At 36.1% G+C, this 23588-nt stretch overlaps 1 protein-coding gene across 1 annotated transcript in view; it reads left to right on the top strand.

Annotated features, from left to right (window-relative positions):
* STK3 (serine/threonine kinase 3) overlaps window positions 1-23588 on the top strand; it is a 354584-nt gene that overhangs the window by 101506 nt on the left and 229490 nt on the right. The window contains exons 5-6 of the mRNA XM_033202322.1: window positions 10824-10988; window positions 11500-11667. Of these exons, the coding sequence (XP_033058213.1) occupies window positions 10824-10988; window positions 11500-11667 (333 nt within the window). The remainder of the gene's footprint in view (window positions 1-10823; window positions 10989-11499; window positions 11668-23588) is intronic.

Genomic DNA, 23588 nt, shown 5'->3' with positions numbered 1-23588 from the left:
TTCTTCCTAAAAGTTCAGATATGATCATGTCATCTTTCCCCTTAAAAATATGTAGGTGTATAAACAATTTGGCCCTAATCTGACTTCCCATTTTGCACTATTTTCCCATACACATTATGTTCAAACACAAAGAACTATTCACTGGTAATGCACTTTATGTATTTTTATGTTCAGTGCCTTTGCACATGCCGTATGTATCCTTCCCTCTTTGGTCACCTGATAAACTTTGTTCACTCTTTTAGATTCAGCTCAAAAGTCATCTCTATGAAGTCTTTCCTGAGTGGTAGAATGGTAAGGTAAATGGTTGAGGCTGGCAGGAACGGTATTCAGGGCCTTAAATGTTGTATTAGATGGTTTGGATTTTAAGTGTACTGGTTCTGATGCATAATCAGCTTTAAGAACTGTTGTCCTGGAGTGCTCCTATTGCTAATCCTGTTGTTGCAGGCATCGCTTGGTATTGTAATTAATTGTTCCTATTCCTTTCCCACAAAAGTCTGAGTGCCATGAAGACAGGGATCATGTAACAGACTTTTAGCAAATTCTTGTTGGTGCCTACCTGCTACAGTTCTGTTTGGGTGTTAAATGAAATGAAACCTGTAGAGTGGTTGACATAGTAAGAACTCAATAAATGCAAGCTGTTATTGTTATCACCATTGTTAACACTGGATAGATTAATCCTGACTTGAGGAATATAGGGTGATTTCTTGAAAGAGGCAAAGTTTGATCCAGGCCTTAAAAGACTGTGTAAGGATTACATTGGTGAGTTTTGATCAGTTTTTAAGACCTTATGCAAGTGCCTATGAAAGTAAAACTTAAATGAAGTATCTATGCTTATCTGTTTATGGCATTTGAAAGGGGGACATATGTCTAATTTTTTGTGTCCTTAATATCTAATAGGTATTAAATGTAAAATTAATGCATCATTTTATGTGCATAAATAATTATGTCCAAAAGGTGGAGTTTAGCTAAGATTGTGAAAGACTTATTAGAAAATTAAAATTCTTAATTTTGTGTGAAATTAAAACCTCACTTGAATTTTACTGATCTAAAAACATTAAGGCAGTATATGTATTTTAAAACCATTTGTGCATGTGCCCTTGAGACAAGTTGGTGGGTGTATTTTTATCAAAACCATATACACAGTAACATATTAAATGTATCATATTATTATACTAATCATGTGACTATAGAAACAAAAGTAACCAGAGGACTAAAGCCTATCAAAACCATCTTTTTGTTTTTGTACAATGAAATTCTTCTTAAATTTGCTAGTGAATTCATACCAATTGAAACCAGATGTAGACTTCCGTCTTTTAATGTATTAGCTCAGCTATAAATGTCTTATTTTCATCCCTGATTGCTGAGTATTTCATTCATAGTTTATTATCTCTCTACCACCCTTCTTTAAAAAAATACAACAAAATGGACTATAAAATGTGATTCAAGGGATTTAAAAATGACATCGTACCATTTGTATAGTGACCCAAATGAAATTAAATCTGTAATATATTGAGGATAACTTAATTAAATCCACAAATGAAGTACTCTGTTGATAAACTTTTTCGTGTTCCAATCAATGGTTCCACAGATTTTTGTTTGTTTGTTTTAAGGGATTCTTAACAGATACCACTGAAGGAAGTATTAGCTGTGATTTGAGAATGGATCTAATGCTTTTCCATCTTGAAACTGAATTCTTACATTATCTTCTTCTGTATGAAGCACATCCTCTCATGTGTTTTCTCCCCCTTGGTGTTTTCAATATAAATCTGACCATTTTGAAATAGTTGGGTATGGACCTATCCAGCCTCATGAAAAGTCTTAAAGATATGAGAAAGGTACTGCTTTAAATTTTGTGTTGTAATAGGAAGAAGTAGTTCTCTTTATTGCCAAATAAAAATCTGGCTACTTTTGGTAATTGGCTGTATTTATATGTAAATGAAATTTGTTAAAACAGCTAGAGAGTATTTGAAAACAAAACTCCATCTATCTAGGAAAATGACTGTCAACTTCTTTATTTTTTAATAACAAAAAGATTAACATATATCCAAATGACATGAAATAAGCATGATACAAACATCTAGATCAGAACCTGCTACATGGTGTCCACTAAATATACGTTCTTATTTCCTTCCACTCTTCTCCTTTTCCATTAGTGACACACAATACTTGTAGAGTGCCTTAAATCTTGATACAGATATTTCTCTTGTCCAAAGTTCATTGGGCACCATTGATATTTAAAAGAGACCAAGTAAACATTTATCTTCCAAGTTTGCTAAGATTTGTCTCCATTTTGGTACAAGGCTGAAATTTGGCCTATCACTTTTTGTCATTTTTCTCATTGTAGTGGAAGGAAGAAAACTGGGCCTTACTTGGTTTCTGAGTGCCATTTTATAATTGTTGTATTTCTATTCTTTAGTTCATTAGTTACTCTATTAGTGGTCTTTCCTTTCTCTGGATAGTGAGCTACTTTTTAAATTTAAAGCTTGATTTTAATGCCACTTCCTTTCTCTTTTCCTAATTAATTGCACTCCTTTTTGGGTATGTTTCACTTTGAAAGAGCGTTTTATGATTGTTTATGAGTTTCTAAGTCTGTATTTCCTGCTAGATTGGAGCCCCATTAGGTTAGGTTAGAGATTTTTAAAAAAATTAAATCTAGAGTAGGTACTCAATAAATGATTTTTCAGTGGCTGAATGTTACCTAGTGCTTCTTGGAAAATACTTCTGAATTCTTATGTCACTTTTATACTCTGGTTTACATTCTGGTTATATATGTGCTGTTATTCTCAGCAATATTGTAACCCCTGGGGTAATTTTGTATTTGATACTTTATTGTTTTAATTTGCTTTTCTTTGATAATTAGTGCAGTGTAATAGTTTCCATGTATGTTAATTAGCTCTTTTTTTTTTAGTTTTGTGAATTTTATATTGATTTCTTCGGCCTGTTCTTTTATTGAGATTTTATTGTTTTTCTGAAGGTTTTATATAAGCTCTTTATGTTCTAAATAAATAATTCTATACCTTAATATCTTGCTATGACTTTTTTTTTCTTTTTAAAAATTTATTTAGTTTTTTTTAGAGATAAGGCCTCACTATGTTGCCCAGCCTGGACTTGAACAAACTCCTGGGCTCATGTGATCCTCCCACCTCAGTCTCCTGAGTAGCTGGGACTGTAGATAGGCCTGTGCCACCGTAACTGGCTATTTTTCTGAGTTTTCTAAGGTTATGTAGAACCTTATATGTATTCTAAGCTTATGTATTCTAAGTTTTTGTGTAGACAAAACTAATAAGTTCTCATAATTCTTTCTTTCTTTGCTTTTTTTTGGTTAGAAACTATCTTTCCTGATTAGTGATTTGAAACTTACTTTGGTTTTCTTCTAAGTATTTTTAAAATGTTTAAAATCATTGATTTATATATTTATTTTAGTAGAATTAAGCATCTGTTTTCAATAAAATGCTTATAGAGTCACCCATTAATGTACTCAGGGTTACTCTTCAGGCCAGGTGAGTGTGCTTACATCCACAGTTCATTAACAGGTGTATTTGTTTTGTTTGGCTGGCATACCATTTAAAATAACTTTAATTTGAATGCTGAGCTGGGGCAGGTACTCTGCCTGATATTCAGGGATGATCATTTTGCTGCCTATTTATGGCTAGTATCTATTCTTACTGTTGTTTACCACTGGTAGCTGTTCTGATTGGTTGGTATTGTGGTTGGCAACTGTCCTGATTAGACATTTGCTTTAATGACTGTCAGATATTTTGAATATCAGCCTTAGAACAAGCCTCAAAACCCCCAATTTTTCTTATATTAGACTAATTCATAGATTTATGTTTGTGACATCTGGCAGTGGTGTGATGGAAGTAACATTAATTGCTGAAGAAATGTGGGGTTTACTACTTAGTAGTTGTATGACATTCAGTAGTCCATTTAATTTCTCTGAATTTGTTTCCTCATCTGTTAAAAGGAATAATAATAAGTGTTTCTGCTTACTTACTTGAGTAGAGAAATCACATAAAATGTTTTTATAAACTGTAAAGAAATATAAAAATTTAAGACAACAGTATGCCTTTATGTTCTGGAAAATATTTCTCCACCTGTTTATTGTTGTTTAAAGTGATTTTATTGAGGTATAGGAACCTTTCATTTCATAATTGAATTTAAAAGTCTTAAAGTACAGATACTGCTTTTAAGCCTTAATACTAAATTGGGTTGTTAAAATAAATTTAAATTAAGCTCTGTTCATGTACTTGTATGAATGACTGGATATTGCATCATTTTTTAATTGAGGAGGATATGAAGCAAATGAGAAGACATTGACTCTCTGAATTAGTGGGAGGGATTTATTACCAAAGGGAGGAAAACATGATGAAAGAGAGGTTGTATAAACTTCAGATCTGCACTCTCCACCTTTAACAGTTCAGGGCCAAATTCAGGTTATACCCTCAGATATTCTTGTCTGCTTCATTAGGACTGGGATTATCAGTTTCCGTGTCCCTGTACACCCAGCACCTTGAACAGTATCAGCTCAGTGATAGAGCCAGTCAGGTGTATATTTGCTGAATGAACACATAGATCGATGCCCAAATGAGTGAGAATTTTATTTAGTGAAGATTGCCTTTACGTGAAGATACTTTGATAACATAGAATCATAGAGTTGGAATGACCCTTTCAAGTCATTGAGCAAAGCCAGACAGTTCATGAATTAGTATAATATCCCTGAAAAATCCTCCTTTAATCTTGCTGTGGATTTGTCCAGTGACTTTATAGCATTGAAATCAGACAGATCCTAAGACCCTGAAGTACAGTCAGTTTACGTAATTCTGAACGTTCTTTAGTAGAGCAGTGAAATATAGGGTACAGGAGCAGAGATAACAAATCAGAGTTAATAGAAAATTAGTGACTTACTGGTTGGAAATAGTAGAATGTTAAGAGATAAAAATTTAAGTCTAGGTAACTAAAAAGGTCTGTACTGAAGTAACTAAACAAGACACAATTTTATGGGCTGATGCTGCTTTTATTAACACCCCAAGCTTTTTAGTCTTTATAGAAAGAGTGGAGGATGAGGACAGACGAGAAAACTTAGGTGCATATGACAGCACCACCACCTTGCCCACCGTCTGTAGTGGTCCACTGTGATGGCCCTAAACAACACTCCTACCTCCCTCTCCCTCACATCTGGCTGCACACCACTAACTTAGAAAGACTGGGAACATCAGATGAAGGTGTCTCCTTTCTTTTTGTATTGACAAGTCTGTACCCATTCATTCATTACTTATCAAGTGCTGTCTGAACGCCAGGCATCGCTCCAAGCATTGTGGATACATCAGTGAACAAAGTGTTCACAAAGCATTCTTGTGGACCCTTTCTATTGCAGTACTGTCCACAAGAAACAAAAGCCACATATAATTTTAAATTTTTGAGTAGCCACATTAAAAAAAGTGAAATTAACTTTCATAATATAACAGACATATTAATATAAAACATTAATATTATATAATATGAAATACCATATTTAATACTTATTATATTAAACACTAACATTTTATATGTTCAACATTAATATAGTAATAATATAATATGTAAATATTTATTGGGTAATCAATATGTAAATTTTAAAACAATAGCTTGCATTCTTTTTGTATTAAGCCTTGATATTTGGTGTATATTTTACGTTTACAGCATATCTGAAATTAGAATACTCACGTTTCAAATGTTTAGGAGCCATGTGTGGTTAGTGGTTACTCTATTGGATGGTGCGGCTTTAGAGTATGGTGCTTGCTTTCTCTGCACTGTCAAGTCAGACCATCTAGTCTCAGGTAGAGAATAAATTCCTGGAAGTACCAGAATTTTCAGGTAATTTAGACTCCTTATCTATGGCCAGTAAAGCCTTACATGATCTGGTCCTTGCCTGTCTCTCAGATCTCATCTAGAGCTAGTCTTCTCCTGGTGCATTAAACTTCAGCCTTCTTTATTCAACTCAAATATGGTGAGCTTTTTCTTGAATCAAAGCATTTTCCCCCCTCGGTTTTACTTTTATTGTGCCAAGATACACATAAACAAAATTTGCCATCTTAGCCATTTTTAAGTGTGCAGTTCAGTGGCATTAAATACATTTATAAAGTTGTGCAATTATCCCCATTATCCGTTCCCCTCTTTTCATCTTGTAAGACTGAAACTCTGTACCCATTAAGCACTAACTCTCCATTCTCTGCTACTTCAGCCCCTGGTAACCACTATTCTACTGTCTATCTCTATGATTTTGGTAACTGAGTATTTCATATAAGCAGGATCATACATTAGTTGTCTTTTTTGTGACTGACTTCATTTAGCGTAATGTACTCAAGCTTCAGCCATGTTGTAACATGTTGCAGAACTGCCTTCCCTTTTAAGGCTGTATAAAATTCAATTGTATGTTTCTACCACATTTTACTTATTCATTTGTCTGTCAAATGACATTTGGGTTGCTTCCACTTTTTTAGCCATTGTGGATATTGCTGCTATGAACATGGGTGTACACTCATCACGAGGTGAAACTTGTTCAAAAATACCTCTTTGAGACCCTGCATTTAGTTCTTTTGAGTATTTACCCAAAAGTGGAATTGCTGGGTCTTAAGGTAATTTTATGTTTAACTTTTAGAGGAATCTTTATACTGTTTTCCACAGAGGCTGTACCATTTTACATTCCCATTAGCTATACACAAAGGTTCCAATTTCTCTACCTCTTCGCCAACATTTGTTCTTTTTTGTCTTTTGATAATAGCCATCATAATGGGTGTGAAGTGGTATCTTATTATGTTTTTGATTCACATTTCTCTTATGATTAGTGATGTTGAGGATCTTTCCACGTGCCTCTTGGCCATTTGTATATCTTTGGAGAAATGTCTATATATAAGTCCTTTACCCATTTTTGAATTTGATTTTTTTATTGTTATGTTTTAGGAGTTCTGTATGTTATATTCTGTATGTTAATGTCTTACCAGATATGTAATTTCTAAATATTTTCTCCCATTCTGTGGGTTGTCTTTTTACTCTGTTGATACTGTCTTTGGATGTGCGTTTTTTTTTTTTTTTTTTTAATTTTTATGAAGTCCAATTTGCCTGTTTTATTCTTGTGTTCTCTGCGCCTTTTTGGTCATATCTGATAAACCATTGCCAAAACCGGTATCATGATGTTTTTGCCCTGTTTTATTTTTTCCCAAGAGTGGTATAGTTTTAGGTCTTATGTTTAGGTCTTTGATCCATTTTCAATTAATTTTTGTGTATGGTGCTAGGTAAGGGTTCAACTTATTCTTTAGCACACGGGTATCCAGTTGTGCCAGCACTGTTTGTTGAAAATACTATTCATTTCCTGTTGAATATTCTTGACACTCTTGTTGAAAATAATTTGATTATGTATACAAGGGTTATTTCTGGGTTTTCTACTCTGTTCCGTCCATCTATCTGTCTGTGTTTATGCCAGTACCACATTGTTTTGATTACTATAGCTTTGTAATAAGTTTTGAAATCAGGAACTATGAGACTTATAGCTTTGTTCTTGTATTTTCAGTATTGTTTTGGCTATTTGGGGCCCCTTGAGATTTCATACAAATTTTAGGATAAGTTTTTCTATTTCTGCAATAAACATCACTGGGATTTTGGTAGGGATTGTGTTGAATCTGTAGGTTGCTTTGGGTAGCATGGGCATCTTAAAAACATTAAATTTTCTTATCTATGAAGTTATGATAGGTTTTTATTTATTAATGTCTTAAATTTGTTTTTTCAGCAGTGTTTTGTAGTTTTCATTGTACAGATATTTCACCTCGTTGGTGAAATTAATTCCTAAGTATTTTATTCTTTAAAATAAAGAAATTCTATTTCTATTGTAAACAGATTTTTTTTGTAGTTTCCTTTTCAGATTGCTCATTGGTAATGTACAAAAATATAACTGATTTTCATGGGTTGATTTTGTATACTGCTGCTTTGTTGAATTTATTTATTACTTCTAATAGGTTTTTTTGTGGACGCTTTAGAATTTTCTACATATATGATCATATCATCTGTGAACAGAGATAATTTTACTTATTTTTTTCCAGTTTGGATGCCTTTATTTGGTTTTCTTGCCTAATTGCTCTGGCTAGAACCTCCAGTACTATGTGGCACAGAAGTATTAGGTTGTTGCAAAAGTAACTGTGGTTTTTGCCATTACTTTTGCACCAACCTAATAGCATCCTTGCATTGTTCCTGATCTTTGAGGAAAAGCTTTCAGTCTTACAGCTTTGAGTATGACATTTACTTTGGGTTTTTTATATATGGCTTTTACTATGGTGAGATAGTTTCCTTCTATTCATATTAGTTGTGTGTTTTATGAAAAGAAGTTAAATTTAGTCAAATGCTTTTTCTGTTTTCATTTGAAATGATCATGTGTTTTCTTCTCCATTCTGTTAAGGTGGTGTATTACATTGTTTGAGTTTGTATGTTGAATCATTCTTGCATTCCAGGAATACTTCCCAGTTGGTCATGGTGTATAACCTTTTAAGATCCTGTTGAAGTGGGTGTGCTGTATTTTGTTGAGAATTTTTCTATCAATGTTCATAAGGGATATTAGTCTGTAGTTGTTTTGTAGTGACTTTGTCTGTCTTTGGTATCAGAATAATGCCTCTTAAAATGAGATTGGAAGTGTTCTCTTTTCTTCAGTGTTTTAGAAAATTTGAGAGGTTTAATCAAGATATTTTAATCTTTTTTTCCCCCCTTTTTGTGGAATGTATGTTCCCAGATAGCCATTCACATGGCTGGCCCCATTATATCATTTAGACTTTAGTAAAATGTCTTTTGGGCCTTCTTGAATGTCAGTCTAAAGTAGCTTCTCAGTCATTCTCTATCAATAGCTCTCTATTATTGTCCTCATAGCAATTTTCACAGACATTTTCCTGTGTTATCCTGTTTTCTATCAAATTATCCCGTTGCTTATAGATAGAATATAAGCTTGAGAGCAGTCCCTATCATTTAGAGTTTTTATGGTTAGTTCTATTACGTAGGCATGATTGATTAAGTTTGGACATTTGTGCTTAACTAAATCTCTACCCCCTGTCTCCCTGCAGCCCTTCCGTAAGTCAGGGGTTGGGCTGAAATTTCCAAACTTCTAATCACTTGGTTGGTTTTTTTGGAAACCAGCTCCCATCCTGAAGCTATGTAGGCGCCCACTACGAGTCACCTGATCAGTATAAATTCTGGTATGGTTGAAAGGAGCTTATTATGAATGACAAAAGACAGCCCCTCTCACTCTTGTGAGAGGGGTGAGAAAACAAAGATAAAATATCTTGATTCAACTTCTCACTCACTCAGTCGATTCATAGGCTCTTAGGAGATTTTGTGCCAAGAACCTACAAAGACCAAATATTTCTTATGATTTCATAATGTCACACTACCTTACAAGATTGTTTTAAGAGTAAATGAGAGAATGCATGCAAAACTCTTAGCACATTGCCTGGTACAGATAGCAGTGGCTCTACTGCTACAGCTGTTAAGATTTTCTTCCCCATCCGTCTCTTCCTTGGCCTTCTCTGCTCTCCCCTTTTTCCTTCCTCTGATAACCTTTGCTTGTGTTTCCATTTTCCTAATCTTTCTCTGACATTTTTTTCTTCTGAGTTCTCAATATTAGGTCAGAAGTCCAGGTCTTGGAAGGGTTAGGAGTGGCACTGGTGTAGGAGCTTCTCGCAGAAGATTCATTTCAAGCCCCCCTCCCTCATTTACTTTGCTTTAGCTGTTGGTTTCATTTTCATAAAGAATCTGAAATATCTCAGGGGAAGTATCTGAATTTACTTTTTCAGAACAGATATTAGCTGTGATAGTGCCCCCCCATCCCCAGTGTTAGAAGATGTGGGAAATAGTGATTCCTTGTATCAGGCTGATTCTTGAGATATGTCCTTTGCTTTAGGAATGATACTGATGACACTGATAATCTTTTTTTTTTTTTTTGAGATGGAGTCTCACTGTGTCGCCCAGGCTGGCGTGCAATGATGTGATCTCGGCTCATCGCAACCTCTGCCTTGAACACTCTCCTACCTCAGCCTCTTGAGTAGCTGGGATTACAGGTGCATGCCATCACGCCTGGCTAATTTTTGTATTTTTAGTAGAGACAAGGTTTCACCATGTGGGCCAGGCTGGTTTCGAACTCCTGACCTCAAGTGATCTGCTCGCCTCGGCCTCCCAAAGTGTTGGGATTACAACTGTGAGCCACCACGCCCTGCTGATACTGATAATCTTAAAGAGAGAAATTTAATGATCCTTTCATTAGTAAAATGTGTAATAAGAGTAACAAAGCGTATTGTGGGAAGAAGAGGTTCTCGATTATTTACCCCTTTAGCATTTTCCTGGAGGTTTAGTGGTCATTAGAAAGAAGTACTTGTGGCTAGGCATGGTGGCTCACACCTATAATCCCAGCACTTTGGGAGGCTGAGGAAGGACAATTGTTTGAATTGAGAATTGTTCTTCTCCTCCTGAGGAGGAGAATTGTTTGAAGCAAGGAGTGCAAGACCAGCCCGGGCAACATAGCGAGACCCCCCATCTCTACAAAAGTAAAAATAAGTTAGCCTGTTGGGGTGGCGTGTGCCTATAGTTCTAGCTACTCAGAAAGCTGAGGTGGGAGCATGACTTGAGCCCAGGGATTTGAGGCTGCAGTGAGCTATCACCACACCACTGCACTGTAGCCTGGGCAACAGACTGTGGGGTCTCTTAAAAAAGCACACACACACACACAGAAAGACATACTTGTTACTAGTGCTCTTTTGTAAGAGTTTATCTAACATGGCATTTTAATTATGATTTAAAAAAATATTTCTTTCCAGTTAACAGAAGATGAAATTGCAACCATTCTTAAATCTACATTGAAAGGACTAGAATATTTGCATTTTATGAGAAAAATACACAGAGATATAAAAGCTGGAAATATTCTCCTCAATACAGAAGGACATGCAAAATTGGCAGATTTTGGAGTGGCTGGTCAGTTAACAGTAAGTTAACTTTAATAATTTTCTAAACACTTGGCTAATTTGTTCAGATTTGATTATAACTAAACTTCAATAACTTTTTGAGGGGGAATGGAAAGAAATGTGTAACTTTAGTTTTTGTGGAGAAAGAACCGTAATTGAGCCAAAATTGAGTATTATTTAATTTATAATTTAGGATGATTGAATATGAAAATATATCTTGTAATCAAAATGCTTTAAATGTTCTAAAAGGGAAGCTACGTAGCTCATTTCTGTAGCTTTTATCATTACAGCACTATCTTTAATGACTGTGTTTAATGATGGTAGTGGGGATAAGTTACCTGTGAACTCTTGGTTATTTTCAGAATTCAAAATTCCTAAGTATGTCATAACTAGTTGAAATTTTAGCAAAATAGTCAATTTCTGATATAATATGTGGCATTGGAGGTTTCAACATTTTTTAAAAGAATGTTTGGCATACAGATTTCCTTTGTGCTTTTGTAGTAGTATTTATGGCTATGTAACGTTATTGCAGGATACAATGGCAAAACGCAATACTGTAATAGGAACTCCATTTTGGATGGCTCCTGAGGTGATTCAAGAAATAGGCTATAACTGTGTGGCCGACATCTGGTCCCTCGGCATTACTTCCATAGAAATGGCTGAAGGAAAACCTCCTTATGCTGATATACATCCAATGAGGGTAAGAAAATTATGGTTTGCTGAAAATGTTAGCCTTATATAAGTGTTGCAGTAATGTCAGTGTAAGTAAATATAAACTAAATACGTTCATTTAAAAGTATTCTTTTTAAAAATGGTAAAATTACCTCTTAAAGATTGATAACTCTTAACTTCTCTTCCATGTTCTTAATTGTGAGAAAAGAACCGAAGGCTTTGTATATCTCTACCATCACTGTTCTCCTCCCCCAAAAATATACCCGTAAAATTTTTGCTTGCTTTTCAGTAGAAGAAAGGGTTGGTAAATCCTCTTTGCTCTTCAGTTTATTGTTTTCTCGATTGTGGTAGTGAAAGAGTTTGAAGTAATCATTTCTCACTTTTTTACCCACTCTGTAATTTATACCTTACTGTGTTTTTTTTTTTTCCTGCCCTTTCTCTTCTTTGGTCTGGAGATGGTATTAAGCAATCCTAATTTCTAATATTACTATGCACATGTAAAGGAATTCGGCTAATTTTTTAAATGAATGCTTATTAAGAAGATGGGATTCCTTTTTTGAACATCATTATATGCTTCTGTGACCTGTGCAGGATAATTTTTGAGTTTGAAATATATATCTTGCATATTCAAATCTAATTGCCTATGTTTCAGGGTTTGTGATGATATACTTTTTAGGTTTATTACTGTGTGAATCGTATAGATAAGTTCATCATCATAGATAAGTACATTTATCTTTGTATACTTATTGCCCTCTAGTGGCTGTAGTTATCTCAATAAGGATGTAGGAATGAGGGGAAGAGTGTACGTATGTGTGTATTTGTAGAAAAGAGAAGATAATGTCATGGTGGCTGGAGGAATGTGAAGTAAATAGATAGGAAGAGGAAGAATGCATTATTTTAGAATATCTGAAGAAGAATAAATTGGAATTACATCTGATATTATAATGCTATTGTGGCTTCAATTTCGATAATACAGGTAACAGTATATTATACAGAAAATATTTGAAAATCTGTCTGCTGTATTGAAACATTTTAAAGAGAGATTATTATTATTGTTTTTCTTTTGAGACAGGGTCTCACTCTGTCACCTAGCCTGGAGTGTAGTAGTGCGATCATAGCTCACTTGAGCCTTGACCTCCTGGGCTCAGGTCATCTTCCCACCTCAGCCTGCAGAGTAGCTGGGGCTATAGGTATGCACCACCATGACCAACTAATTTTTTGTAGAGACAGGGTGTCGCCATGTTGCCCAGGCTGGTTTACGACTCCTGGGCTCAAGTGATCCACCCATCTTGGCCTCCCAAAGTGCTGAGATAACAGGAGTGTGCTCAACCTAGAATTCTTTGAGTAATATACAATAAGTATATTAAGTAGTATATGTATAAGTATACAATATGTACCATCTTCCTCTTCCTTGTGTATATAAATTCCTTTTGGTAAATGAAAAATAAAAATAGCATCAATTGTTTGAAAATAACATGAAAAATAACAAGGTCAGCATAAAAACAGGAACACAAAGTCTTTCTTTCATCTCTGATCATTAGTTATCTGCAGTTCTTTTAGTTAGGATGTTTGTAGGGTGATCTTCAAAGTAGGCGTATTTGAGTTTGAATCAGTGAGTTTTACTAAATTACCCAAGGCAACCTAGGTAACTTCGAGAGCTGGGATTTAACCTAGGACTTCCATTATTACTATTCTGCTTCTTCCCTGTGTAAGTCTTATTTTTCCAACCAAATAGTTCAACTTGTTAAATTTGATCCTGTGCTCAGATAGCAGAGAATTGTAATATGTGGCCTCTCCCTTTAAGGATCTTATAATATTACCTGAGAGTTTGAATGAATACATTATACATTATTAAAAATATACCTGAAAATAGTATTTCTCTTAGGGAAAAAAATATATACGTGTATATATATATGTATTTGTATATATGTATATATATGTGTGTGTATATATGTATATATGTATATATATGTGTATGTATATATATATTGCAAACTTCCTAGGATGTCTTGCTCACTTTTTTTTTTTTTTAATCTAAATCCTACCAATTTTTCAAGTCCCAGCTTGGATTTTATGCCTGTATAGAGCCATTCTTGACAGCTATCACCCAAGTAAATTTCTCTTTTTCCTCATATTTTGTATATAGGCAATTCCTTGACAGTCCAGTTCTTTGGACAGTTAATCAAGTGTTGTCTTGTGCATTTCCAAACGTAATATAGTTTATTTTCTATTTAAATGATATCATTATTTAACTTTTCTTGTGTTTGTGAGCTGTCTTACAAATTAGAGTATTGAACTGCAAGTATTGGAAGCTGTTAAGATCATGTAACAGATACAGTTTTATCACTGGTAACAAATACTACCTTTTGTTTTCCTTGAAATGACAGGTTCACTTGGTTCATTTTTGAGAAAATGTCTGTCAAATACCCAAGTCTGTGTAACCTTAGTTTTCTGTTATTCTTCAAGTAAAAATGATGTTCCTTGAAAAGAGCCTTGTAGTTTATTTAGCTTCCAGCTCAGTCACACAACTGCTTTTTTTCAGATTATTGTTGTTCTTTGATATGTGGGGAAGTGCTTTATTTTCCATTTTGTCAATGTAGAATATTAAAAAAATACATATTCAAGTATAGAAATTTAAAAAATTAATAACCTTTACTGTTTCATCAAGGTTTACAGTAGTTTGGTGGGGGGTATAGTGAGGGCAATGAAAGAAAGAGCTGTCCAATAGAGAAAAAAAGTTGTTGAGGGCCCAGCTAAAATCGATAATTGAGAAATTATGGTGTAATTAATCCTGGTTTGTGGGCCTTCCTGTGGTAGTGTGCTCTGCTGTGCAGTAGAGTGCATTATGGCTTTGATATGGAGGGTTTGGGTTTTAATGAATGAGTGTCTTGGAAGGATGGGGCTTCAGGGAATTTAAGGATGCTGCTGAGAGACAGTTCAGGAGTTACTAACAGAGCACAGTCTGGAAAGAAAATGGGGGGATCGAAGAATAGATAGTGTTCTCCATGCTTGCTGCATAGCAGTCATCTGGGGAGTCCTACCCTGAACAGATTAAATCCGAAATCTCAGGACGTTATAGAGGAGATAAAGTGGTAGTTAAGATATGAGAAAGCTGGGAGGATATGAGACTATGGTAAGTGAGTGAAATACTGAAGTTTTCTTTTTTAGCCAACATTTTTTTGTACTGTAGTAACTTTGTGAAATAAATATTTTATCCTCCATTGGGTGGCTTGGATGAAATGGATAAGATTATGTTATTTGTTAAGATGATATAACTTGTTAGTGGCAGAGCTGGGATATGAACTCAGTTTTATGGGTGTTTTTGCCTAGACACCAAAGAAATATCCTCTGCATTAATATTCCAACTCTGTACAAGCGGAGGAGCAGCTAACAAAAATAAGACAAGTTTTCCAGAGTAGCAGAAAATATGGACAGATTTCAATTTTTAATATTTTGTTTTCCAGCCATTTTTTGGTAGCCATATAGGCTAATGATATAATCAGTAATCTACAAAGTTGCCACAATGAGACAAAGATATGATTGACACGAAGACCCCACAACTGATACAGGCAAAAAAACTGATAGTTATTTTAATGTAAGTAAATGATACAATTTACTACATATAAATGGCTATCTAGAATAAAGTTAGAGACAAAGTTAGGATGTGGTGGATGAGTTTCCCCAGCCTCCATGTACAGTGGGGTGCCCAGCCACTGGTGATATTGTGATTGGAGTGAGGATTCTATCCAGTCTTTCTGAAATGCCTTGCAGTCATCCTCACAGAGTTCTAGCCCTTTCCACTATGCTTGCCCACTAGATGTATATAATTAGGAACACTCCAGAACAGTGGTGCTGCCTTCTAGACTGAGTGAACTGGGATTTGGTTTCCCAGTCATTTTCTCAGCCTTTTACCGTGTTTAGGCACCAGGCCTGTTTATAAAGTAGTCTTGCTTAGGACAGCAAAAATTAGGGGCAAAAAGAGATGCCTCGAGCTTGGATAGTTTAGAATGGAGTTGCTTCTCCTTAAGTGGCCACAAATTATTGCTGTGTTTTTCACTGATTAAGGTTTTTGTAGGACATATATTTAGGGTGTCATAGCCTGAGGGATATGAAGAACTTAAAGATGGCACTGAATTAGAAAATGAAAGTGGTTAAATTGGAAATTTACAGTTATTTGAGAATGGGTCCTTCAAAGGTGTTAAGTCTGAGGTCATTTGTTTTATATGCTTTAGTTTATCAGTTTGTCAAAGATTGATATTTCTTTTATCATTCCTGGGCAGAATAAGGAATATTTGGAATATAGGTGTTCAAGGAGAAATTTTCTATTAAAAAGAGCTGTTAAAAACACTGGATTGGTTTGATGGCAAGGAGTCAACCGAATTTGTTAGTTTTGATACAACTTTTTTTTCCCCCAAAGAAACTTGTGGTATATGTAAACCGAATCTTCACTGTGATAGACAGTAATGATTATCTGTGTAGTAAAGGGAAATGATGATGTACACATTGAAACGTATAAAGCTTTTTAAACAGGAGGGGGATAGAAGTGCTTATAAATTTACATTCAGCTATGAGATTAAAATTAGTGAGTAGTGGCAAATGGGAGTAAGTCTAATCAGAATGTTAAGTGAAACAAATTTTTTAAAAATTAAAACTCAGTTTATTTTATAAAGTTAAATATGAAACCACCAAATTAATTTTGGTCAGTTAGATAAATAGAATAGTTAAAAAAATTTAGTCTTGAATTCAGTTAACCACATACTTTTGAGGAGATCAGTCTTCTCTCTCAGGCCTGTTGGAAGTGAGTGTGAAGAGTGTGTGTGTGTGTGTGTGTGTATTTTTTTTTTTTTTTTTTGAGACAAAGTCTCACTCTGTTACCTGGGCTGGAGTACAGTGGCAGTCTTGGCTCGCTGTACCCTCTGCCTCCTGGTTTCAAGTGATTCTCCTGTCTCAGCTCAGCCTCCCGAGTAGCTGGGATTACAGGTGCCTGCCACCATGCCCAGCTAATGTTTTGTAATTTTAGTAGTGACAGGGTTGCACCATGTTGGCCAGGCTGGTCTTGAACTCCTGGCCTCAAGTGATCCACCTGCCTCGGCCTCCCAAAGTGCTGGGATTACAGGCGTGAGCCAGTGCAGCCAGCCTTAGGATGTGTGTGTGTGTGTGTGTGTGTGTGTATATATATATATAAATATATATGTATGTGTGTGTATATATATATATTTTTTAAATCAGGAGATGAATAAATAGTATCATTTCCTTCCTTCCTTCCCTTCCTTCCCTTCCTCCCTCCCTTCCTTTCCTTCCTTTCCTTCCTTTCCTTCCTTTCCTTCCTTCCTTCCTTTCCTCCCTCCCTCCTTCCCTCCTTCCTTCTTTCCTTCTTTCCTCCCTCCCTCCTTCCCTCCTTCCTTCTTTCCTTCTTTCCTCCCTCCCTCCTTCCCTCCTTCCTTCCTTCCCTCCCTCCCTCCCTGCTTCCTTGCTTCCTTTTTTTTTGATGGAATCTTGCTCTGTCGCCCAGGCTGGAGTGCAGTGGTGCCATCTCCGCTCACTGCAATGTTTGCCTCCCCGGGTCAGGCGATTATCCTGCCTCAACCTCCTGAGTAGCTGGGATTACAGGCGTAATCTGTAAAAAACCTTTGTGTTTGCTTACCTGTTGTTCAGCATAGGGAAAGGGGTAAGGAAAGAACTGTTTGAATCAGTCTGTGGACAGCAGGAGAAGTACCTGATGATTTCTTGAATTAGATGAAGGAAAGAAAATAAAAATCAAACTAAGAATTTTTACTTCTGTGCAATGCAATACTGAATGTTTATAACTTAAAAAAATGTGTAAATAAATAGTGTATTTTTGGAAGATTTATGTCAAATGTGATTTAAGGAGATAATTGGAGGCACTTGGCAATTTTCTGGAAATTTAACTCACATAAAACACGACAATCTCTAAGAGTAAATTAAGAATTATTTTAGCCTGAAAAAAGGTCTCTATCGCTGTGTCCTTACACTACGTACTTACAAAGAAAGGAGCCCTGCAGATATTTTCAAACATGGAAGAGTTATTTTTGATGAATGATATTTTCGAAAATAATGTTATCCTTTCCTGAACAATCTTTTCCTTAACCCACCATATTTCCCATCTGGCTCCCACCTCCCTTTTTAGAGAAACATAGCATTTAAGTAGGTGCAACAAATGCTTTAGTATAGGCAGCATAAAAACAGACATGATTTAGAAGATCATTCTTTATAGTGCATATAAAAAAATAAAACAGTAGCTCTCTCCCATTGCAAATCACATGGCACTACTTTTTTCACAACCAAATGATTTAAAAAAAGAGACATAAAAATGTGGTTATGTCCACATCTAAAGAGTGAACACTTAGTTAACCATTTTTTAATATTTAAAAAAAACCCAACACCAAAAAAGAGAAGACAATCCATGTCCTCCTTCCTGCTCAATTAGTAATAAAATTTGGTTGAGAAATTCTGGAAAACTGATTCTCTGTAGTGATGAGACTTAAATGATTCCGTACCCAACACACTTAACACACCTTCCATCTCCCAGTCCCTGCTGTGTAGGTATTGGTAGATACCTTGGATGTCTTAGTGTATGTGCAAGTGTGTTTGTATGGCACCACCTCGTGGAAGATTCCTTGCAAGGATTTAACACAGCGGTGAATGGCATAGAGGAGTATCTTCATTTAGCCTGGGAAGCCAGAAGTCTGAAATCAAAGTGTTGCCAGGACTGTACTCCCTCAAGAGGCTCTACGGGATAATCCATTCTTCACTTTTTCCAGCTCTTGGTGGCTGCCTGCAATCCGTGTCTTACTCTAATCTCTGCCTACGTCTCCATATTGCATTCTCCTCTGAGTGTGTCATCATCATCATCTTCTTTCTTCTTCCATAGGGTCTTGCTTTGTCACCCAGGCTGGAGTGCTGTGGCGCGTACATGACTCACTGCAGCCTCGAATTCCTGGGCTCAAGCAATCCTCCTGCCTCAGCCCCCTAAGTAGCTGGGACTGTAGGCACAAGCTACCATGCCTGGCTAAATCTTATATTTGTTTTGTGGAGATGGGGTTCACCATGTTGCCCAGTCTGGTCTCGAACTCCTGAACTTAAAGCAATCTGTCTGCCTTGGCTTCCCAAAGTGCTGAGATTACAGGCGTGAGCCACTGCACCCAGCCCTGTGTCCTCTTTTTTGTCTACCTCAAATTTCTCTCTGCCTTTCTCTTATAAGGGCACTTGTCATTGGATTTAGGGCCCACTTAGATGATCCAGGATGATCTTCTGCTTTCAAGATTCTTAACTTAATTATATCTGCATAAATTGTATTCTCCCCCCGCCCCCAGAAATTGTGTAACATTTAGAGGTTTCAGAGATTAGGATGTGGACATATCTTCTGAGGATGGTCATTTTTCAACTCACTACACTCCCCATAATATGTTCACTTCTTTCAAATAGAGAGAGAAAGAAAATTTAAGATTAATAATTATGTATAATTTAAGATTAACAATTATATAGTATAATCATATAATTTAAGATTATAATTAAGATTAATGAGTAATGTATAACGTAAAATTTATCATTTTAACCATTTTAAAGTACTCTATACAATTCATTGCTGTAAAGTACATTTACATTATTGTGCAATCATTACCACTATTTCTAGAAATTTTTTTGTTCTCTCAAACTGAAACCCTGTACCCATTAAACAATAATTCTCCATATCCTCTTGCCCCAGCCTCTCGTAACCAGTATTCTACTTCCTGTCTCTATGAGTTTGACTATTCTAAATACCTCATATAAGTAGAATCATACAATATTTGTTCTTTTGTGTATGTGTGTTTTATGTAGCCTAATGTTTTCAATAATTTATACACGTCGTAGAATGTGTCAGAATTTGCTTCCTTTTTAAAGCCTGAATAATATTTCTTCGTATGTATATAGCACATTTTGTTTATTCATTTATCTGCTGATGGACGCTTGGGTTTCTTCCACCTTTTGGCTTTTGTGAATAATGCTACCATGAACTGGATCCACACTCATCAATTCAAGACTATTTAATTTTTTGAGGAACCTCCATACTGTTTTCCACAGCAGCTGTACCATTTTACATTCCTACCACCAATGTATAAGAGTTCCAGTTTCTTCACATTCCTGCCAGCACTTGTTATTTTCTGTTGTTTTTCTTTGCTAGTGGCCATTGTAATGGGAGTGAAGTGGCATCTCATTGTGGTTTTGATCTGCATTTCTCTGATGACTAGTGATATAGAACATCTTTTCATATGCTTATCTTCCATTGTCCATTATGTGTATATTTTGGGAACTGTCTATTCAATTCCTTTGCCCTTTTTATTTTTATTTTTTTGAGACAGGGTCTTGCTCTGTTACCCAGGCTGGAGTGCAGTGGTGCTATCTCGCCTCACTGCAACCTCCACCTCACAGGTTCAAGCAATTTTCCTGCCTCAGTCTCCCAAGAAGCTGGGATTACAGGTGTGCGCCACCACGCCCAGCTAATTTTTGTATTTTTAATAGAGACGGGCTTTCACCATGTTGACCAGGATGCTCTTGATCTCTTGACCTTGTGATCCACCCGCCTTGGCTTCCCAAAGTGTTGGGATTACAGGCGTGAGCCACTGTGCCCGGCACTCCTTTGCCCATTTTTAAATTGGATTTTTTGTTTAACCTCTCTCTAGTACTGACCTACTTGTTTTTCATTGCTGGCGAAGGTCTCCTACTCCTTTAACTTTTTACTGCCTCTTTATTGTCTTTCCAGTTGTCCTCATATCACTTTCTGCACCCCAATTATAATACACAGTCTGAGTCCCTTTGTATGTCTTCTTTGTAATCACTATATTGAGAGATCTTTGAATCAGAATGCTTTTCACTGTTTCTGTGCAAATGACTTAGTTGTCTACTAAGTAGAGGATTATTTTTATTTAATCATATACATGTGCTCTGCATTATGCAATAGATGTGTTCTGAAGAAGTTGTGTAAATATTTAATAATTGTAAATCAGCATTTCAAAATTCTTTGGAAATTATTTTTTAAAAATATTTTTTCACAGTTTATTTATATTATTTAAATTTCCATTTTTATTTTAGGTTTAGTGGTGGTACATGTGCAGGTTTGTTACAAAGGTATATTGCGTGGTGCTGAGGTTTGGGCTTCTGCTGATCCTGTCACCCAGATAGCGAACATAGTATCCAATAGGAAGTTTTTCAGCCCTTGTCCTCTCCACCCCTTTCTTCCTTTTAGAGTCCCTAGTGTCTATGGTTTCCATAGTTATGTCCCTGTGAACCCAGTATTCAGCTCCCACTTATAAGTGAGAACATGCAGTATTTGGTTTTCTGTTTCTGTGTTAGTTTGCTTAGGACTGTGGCCTCCAGCTGCATCCACATTCCTGCAAAGGGCATGATCTTATTATTTTTTTATGCCTCTGTTCTGTTCCATTGGTCTGTGTTTCTATTTTTGTACCAGTCCCTTGCTGTTTTGGTTACAGTAGCCATGTAGTATAATTTGAAGTCAGGTAGATTGATGTCTCTGGCTTTGTTATTTTTGCTTAGAATTGTCTTGGCCCTTTGGGTTCCTTTTTGGTTCCATATAAATTTTAGAATAGTTTTTTTCTAATTCTGTGAAAAATGATGATGGTAGTTTGATAGGAATAGCATTGAATCTGTAGATTGCTTTGGGCAGTATGACCGTTTTTAACAATATTGATTCATCCAACCTGGGAACATGGAATGATCTTCTATTTGTTTGTGTTGTCTCTGATATCTTTTAGTAGTCTTTTGTAGTTCTCCTTGTGGAGATCCTTCACCTCCTTGGTTAGGTGTATTCCTAGATTTTTTTTTGGTAGGTATTGTAAATGGCATTGCATTCTTGACTTGGCTCTCAGCTTGAACATTATTAGTGTATAGAAGTGCTACTGATTTTTGTACATTGTGTTTATATCCTGAGACTGCTGAAGTCATTTATCAGGCCTAGGAGTCTTTTGACAGAATCTTTAGGATTTTCTAGTATACAATTATATTGTCAGTGAAGAGAGATAATTTGACTTCTTTTTTTCCTATTTGTATGTCTTTTATTTCTTTCTCTTGCCTCATTGCTCTGCCTAGGACTTCCAGTAACATAATGGATAGGAATGGTGAGAGTGGACATCTTTGTCTTGTTCCAGTTCTTAAGGGAATGCATCTAGCATTTGCCCTTTCAGTATGATGTTGGCTGTGAGTTTGTAATAGATAACTCTTATTATGTTAAGGTATGTTCCTTTGATGACAAGTTGGTTGTGGATTTTTATAATGAAGGGGTATAGGATTTTATCAAAAACCTTTTCTGTGTCTATTGAGATAATTATATGGTTTTTGTTTTTAATTCTCCTTATGTGGTAAATCACATTTACTGACTTGCATATGTTGAATCGTCCTTACATCCTAGGAATAAAGCCCACTTGATTGTGGTGAATTAATTTTTTGATGTGCTGCTGGATTTGGTTTGCTCATATATATATTTTTTTTCTTGAGACAGGCTTACTTTGTCACCCAGACTCAGGTGCAGTGGTGCAGCCATGCCTCACTGCAGCCTTGACATCACAGACTCAAGTGATCTTCCCGTCTCAGCCTTCTGAGTAGCTAGGACTACAAGCGTGTGCCACTGTACCTGGCTAATTAAAAAAATTTTTTTGGAGAGATGGGATCTCAATATATTGCCCAGGCTGGTGTCAAACTCCTGAGCTCCAGTGATCCTTCTGCCTTAGCCTCCCAAAATGCTGGGATTATAGATGTGAGCCATTCCACCTAGCTCAGTGTGCTAGTATTTTGTTGAGGAAGTTTGTGTCTTATGTTCATCAGGGATATTGGCTTGTAATTTTCTTTTTTTGTTATGTCTTTGCCGGATTTTGATATCAGGATGATACTGGCTTTATGGAATGAGTTAGGGAGGAGGCCCTCCTCTTTGATTGTAATGGTTTCATTAGTACTGGTAGAATTCCGCTGTGAATCTCTCTTTTCGGGGGCTTTTATTCATTGGTAGGTGTTTAATTTCTGATTCAATCTTGTTACTTGTTGGTCTCTTCAGGATTTTTGTTTCTTCCTAGTTCAATCTCGGAGGTTGTGTGTTTTCAGGAATTAAGGTTCCTGAAATTTCAGGTTCCATTTTCTCTAGATTTTCTACTTTGTATGTATTGAAATGTTCATAGTAGCCTCTGAGCATTTGCTGTATTTCTGTGGGCTTTGTTGTGATGTCACCTTTGTTATTTCTGATTGTGCCTATTTGGATCTTCTCTCTTTCCTTTATTTTTTTATTTTTTTATTTTTTTTATTTATTTTTATTTTTTATTTTTTGAGACGGAGTCTCGCTCTGTCGCCCGGGCTGGAGTGCAGTGGCCAGTTCTCAGCTCACTGCAAGCTCCGCCTCCCGGGTTTATGCCATTCTCCTGCCTCAGTCTCCGAGTAGCTGGGACTACAGGCGCCCGCCACCTCGCCTGGCTAGTTTTTTTTTGTATTTTTTAGTAGAGACGGGGTTTCACCGTGTTCGCCAGGATGGTCTCGATCTCCTGACCTCGTGATCCGCCCGTCTCGGCCTCCCAAAGTGCTGGGATTACAGGCTTGAGCCACCGCGCCCGGCCCTCTCTTTCCTTTTTTTAATTGTAGCTAGCAGTCTCTGTCAGTTTTATTCATCCTTTCAAAAAAACAACTTTTTGTTTCATTGATCTTTTGAATGGTTTTTTGTTCTCAATTTCATTTAGTTCTACTCTGACTTTACTTATTTATTTCCTTCTCCTAGCTTTGGGTTTAGTTTTTTCTTGTTTTTTCATTCCTTTAGGTGTGAGGTTAGATTGTCAATTTAAGATCCATTTTCTTGGTGTAGGCATTTAGCACTCTAAACTTTCCTCTTAACACTGCTTTTGCTGTACCCCAGAGGTTTTGGTATGTTGTGTCTCTGTTTTCATTTTTTTCAAATAA

This window comes from Trachypithecus francoisi, unplaced genomic scaffold (genome assembly GCF_009764315.1).
Source record: "Trachypithecus francoisi isolate TF-2019V2 unplaced genomic scaffold, Tfra_2.0 Lachesis_group7, whole genome shotgun sequence".
Classification (NCBI taxonomy): Eukaryota; Metazoa; Chordata; class Mammalia; order Primates; family Cercopithecidae; genus Trachypithecus; species Trachypithecus francoisi.
This window is presented reverse-complemented; position numbering and strand designations above follow the sequence as displayed.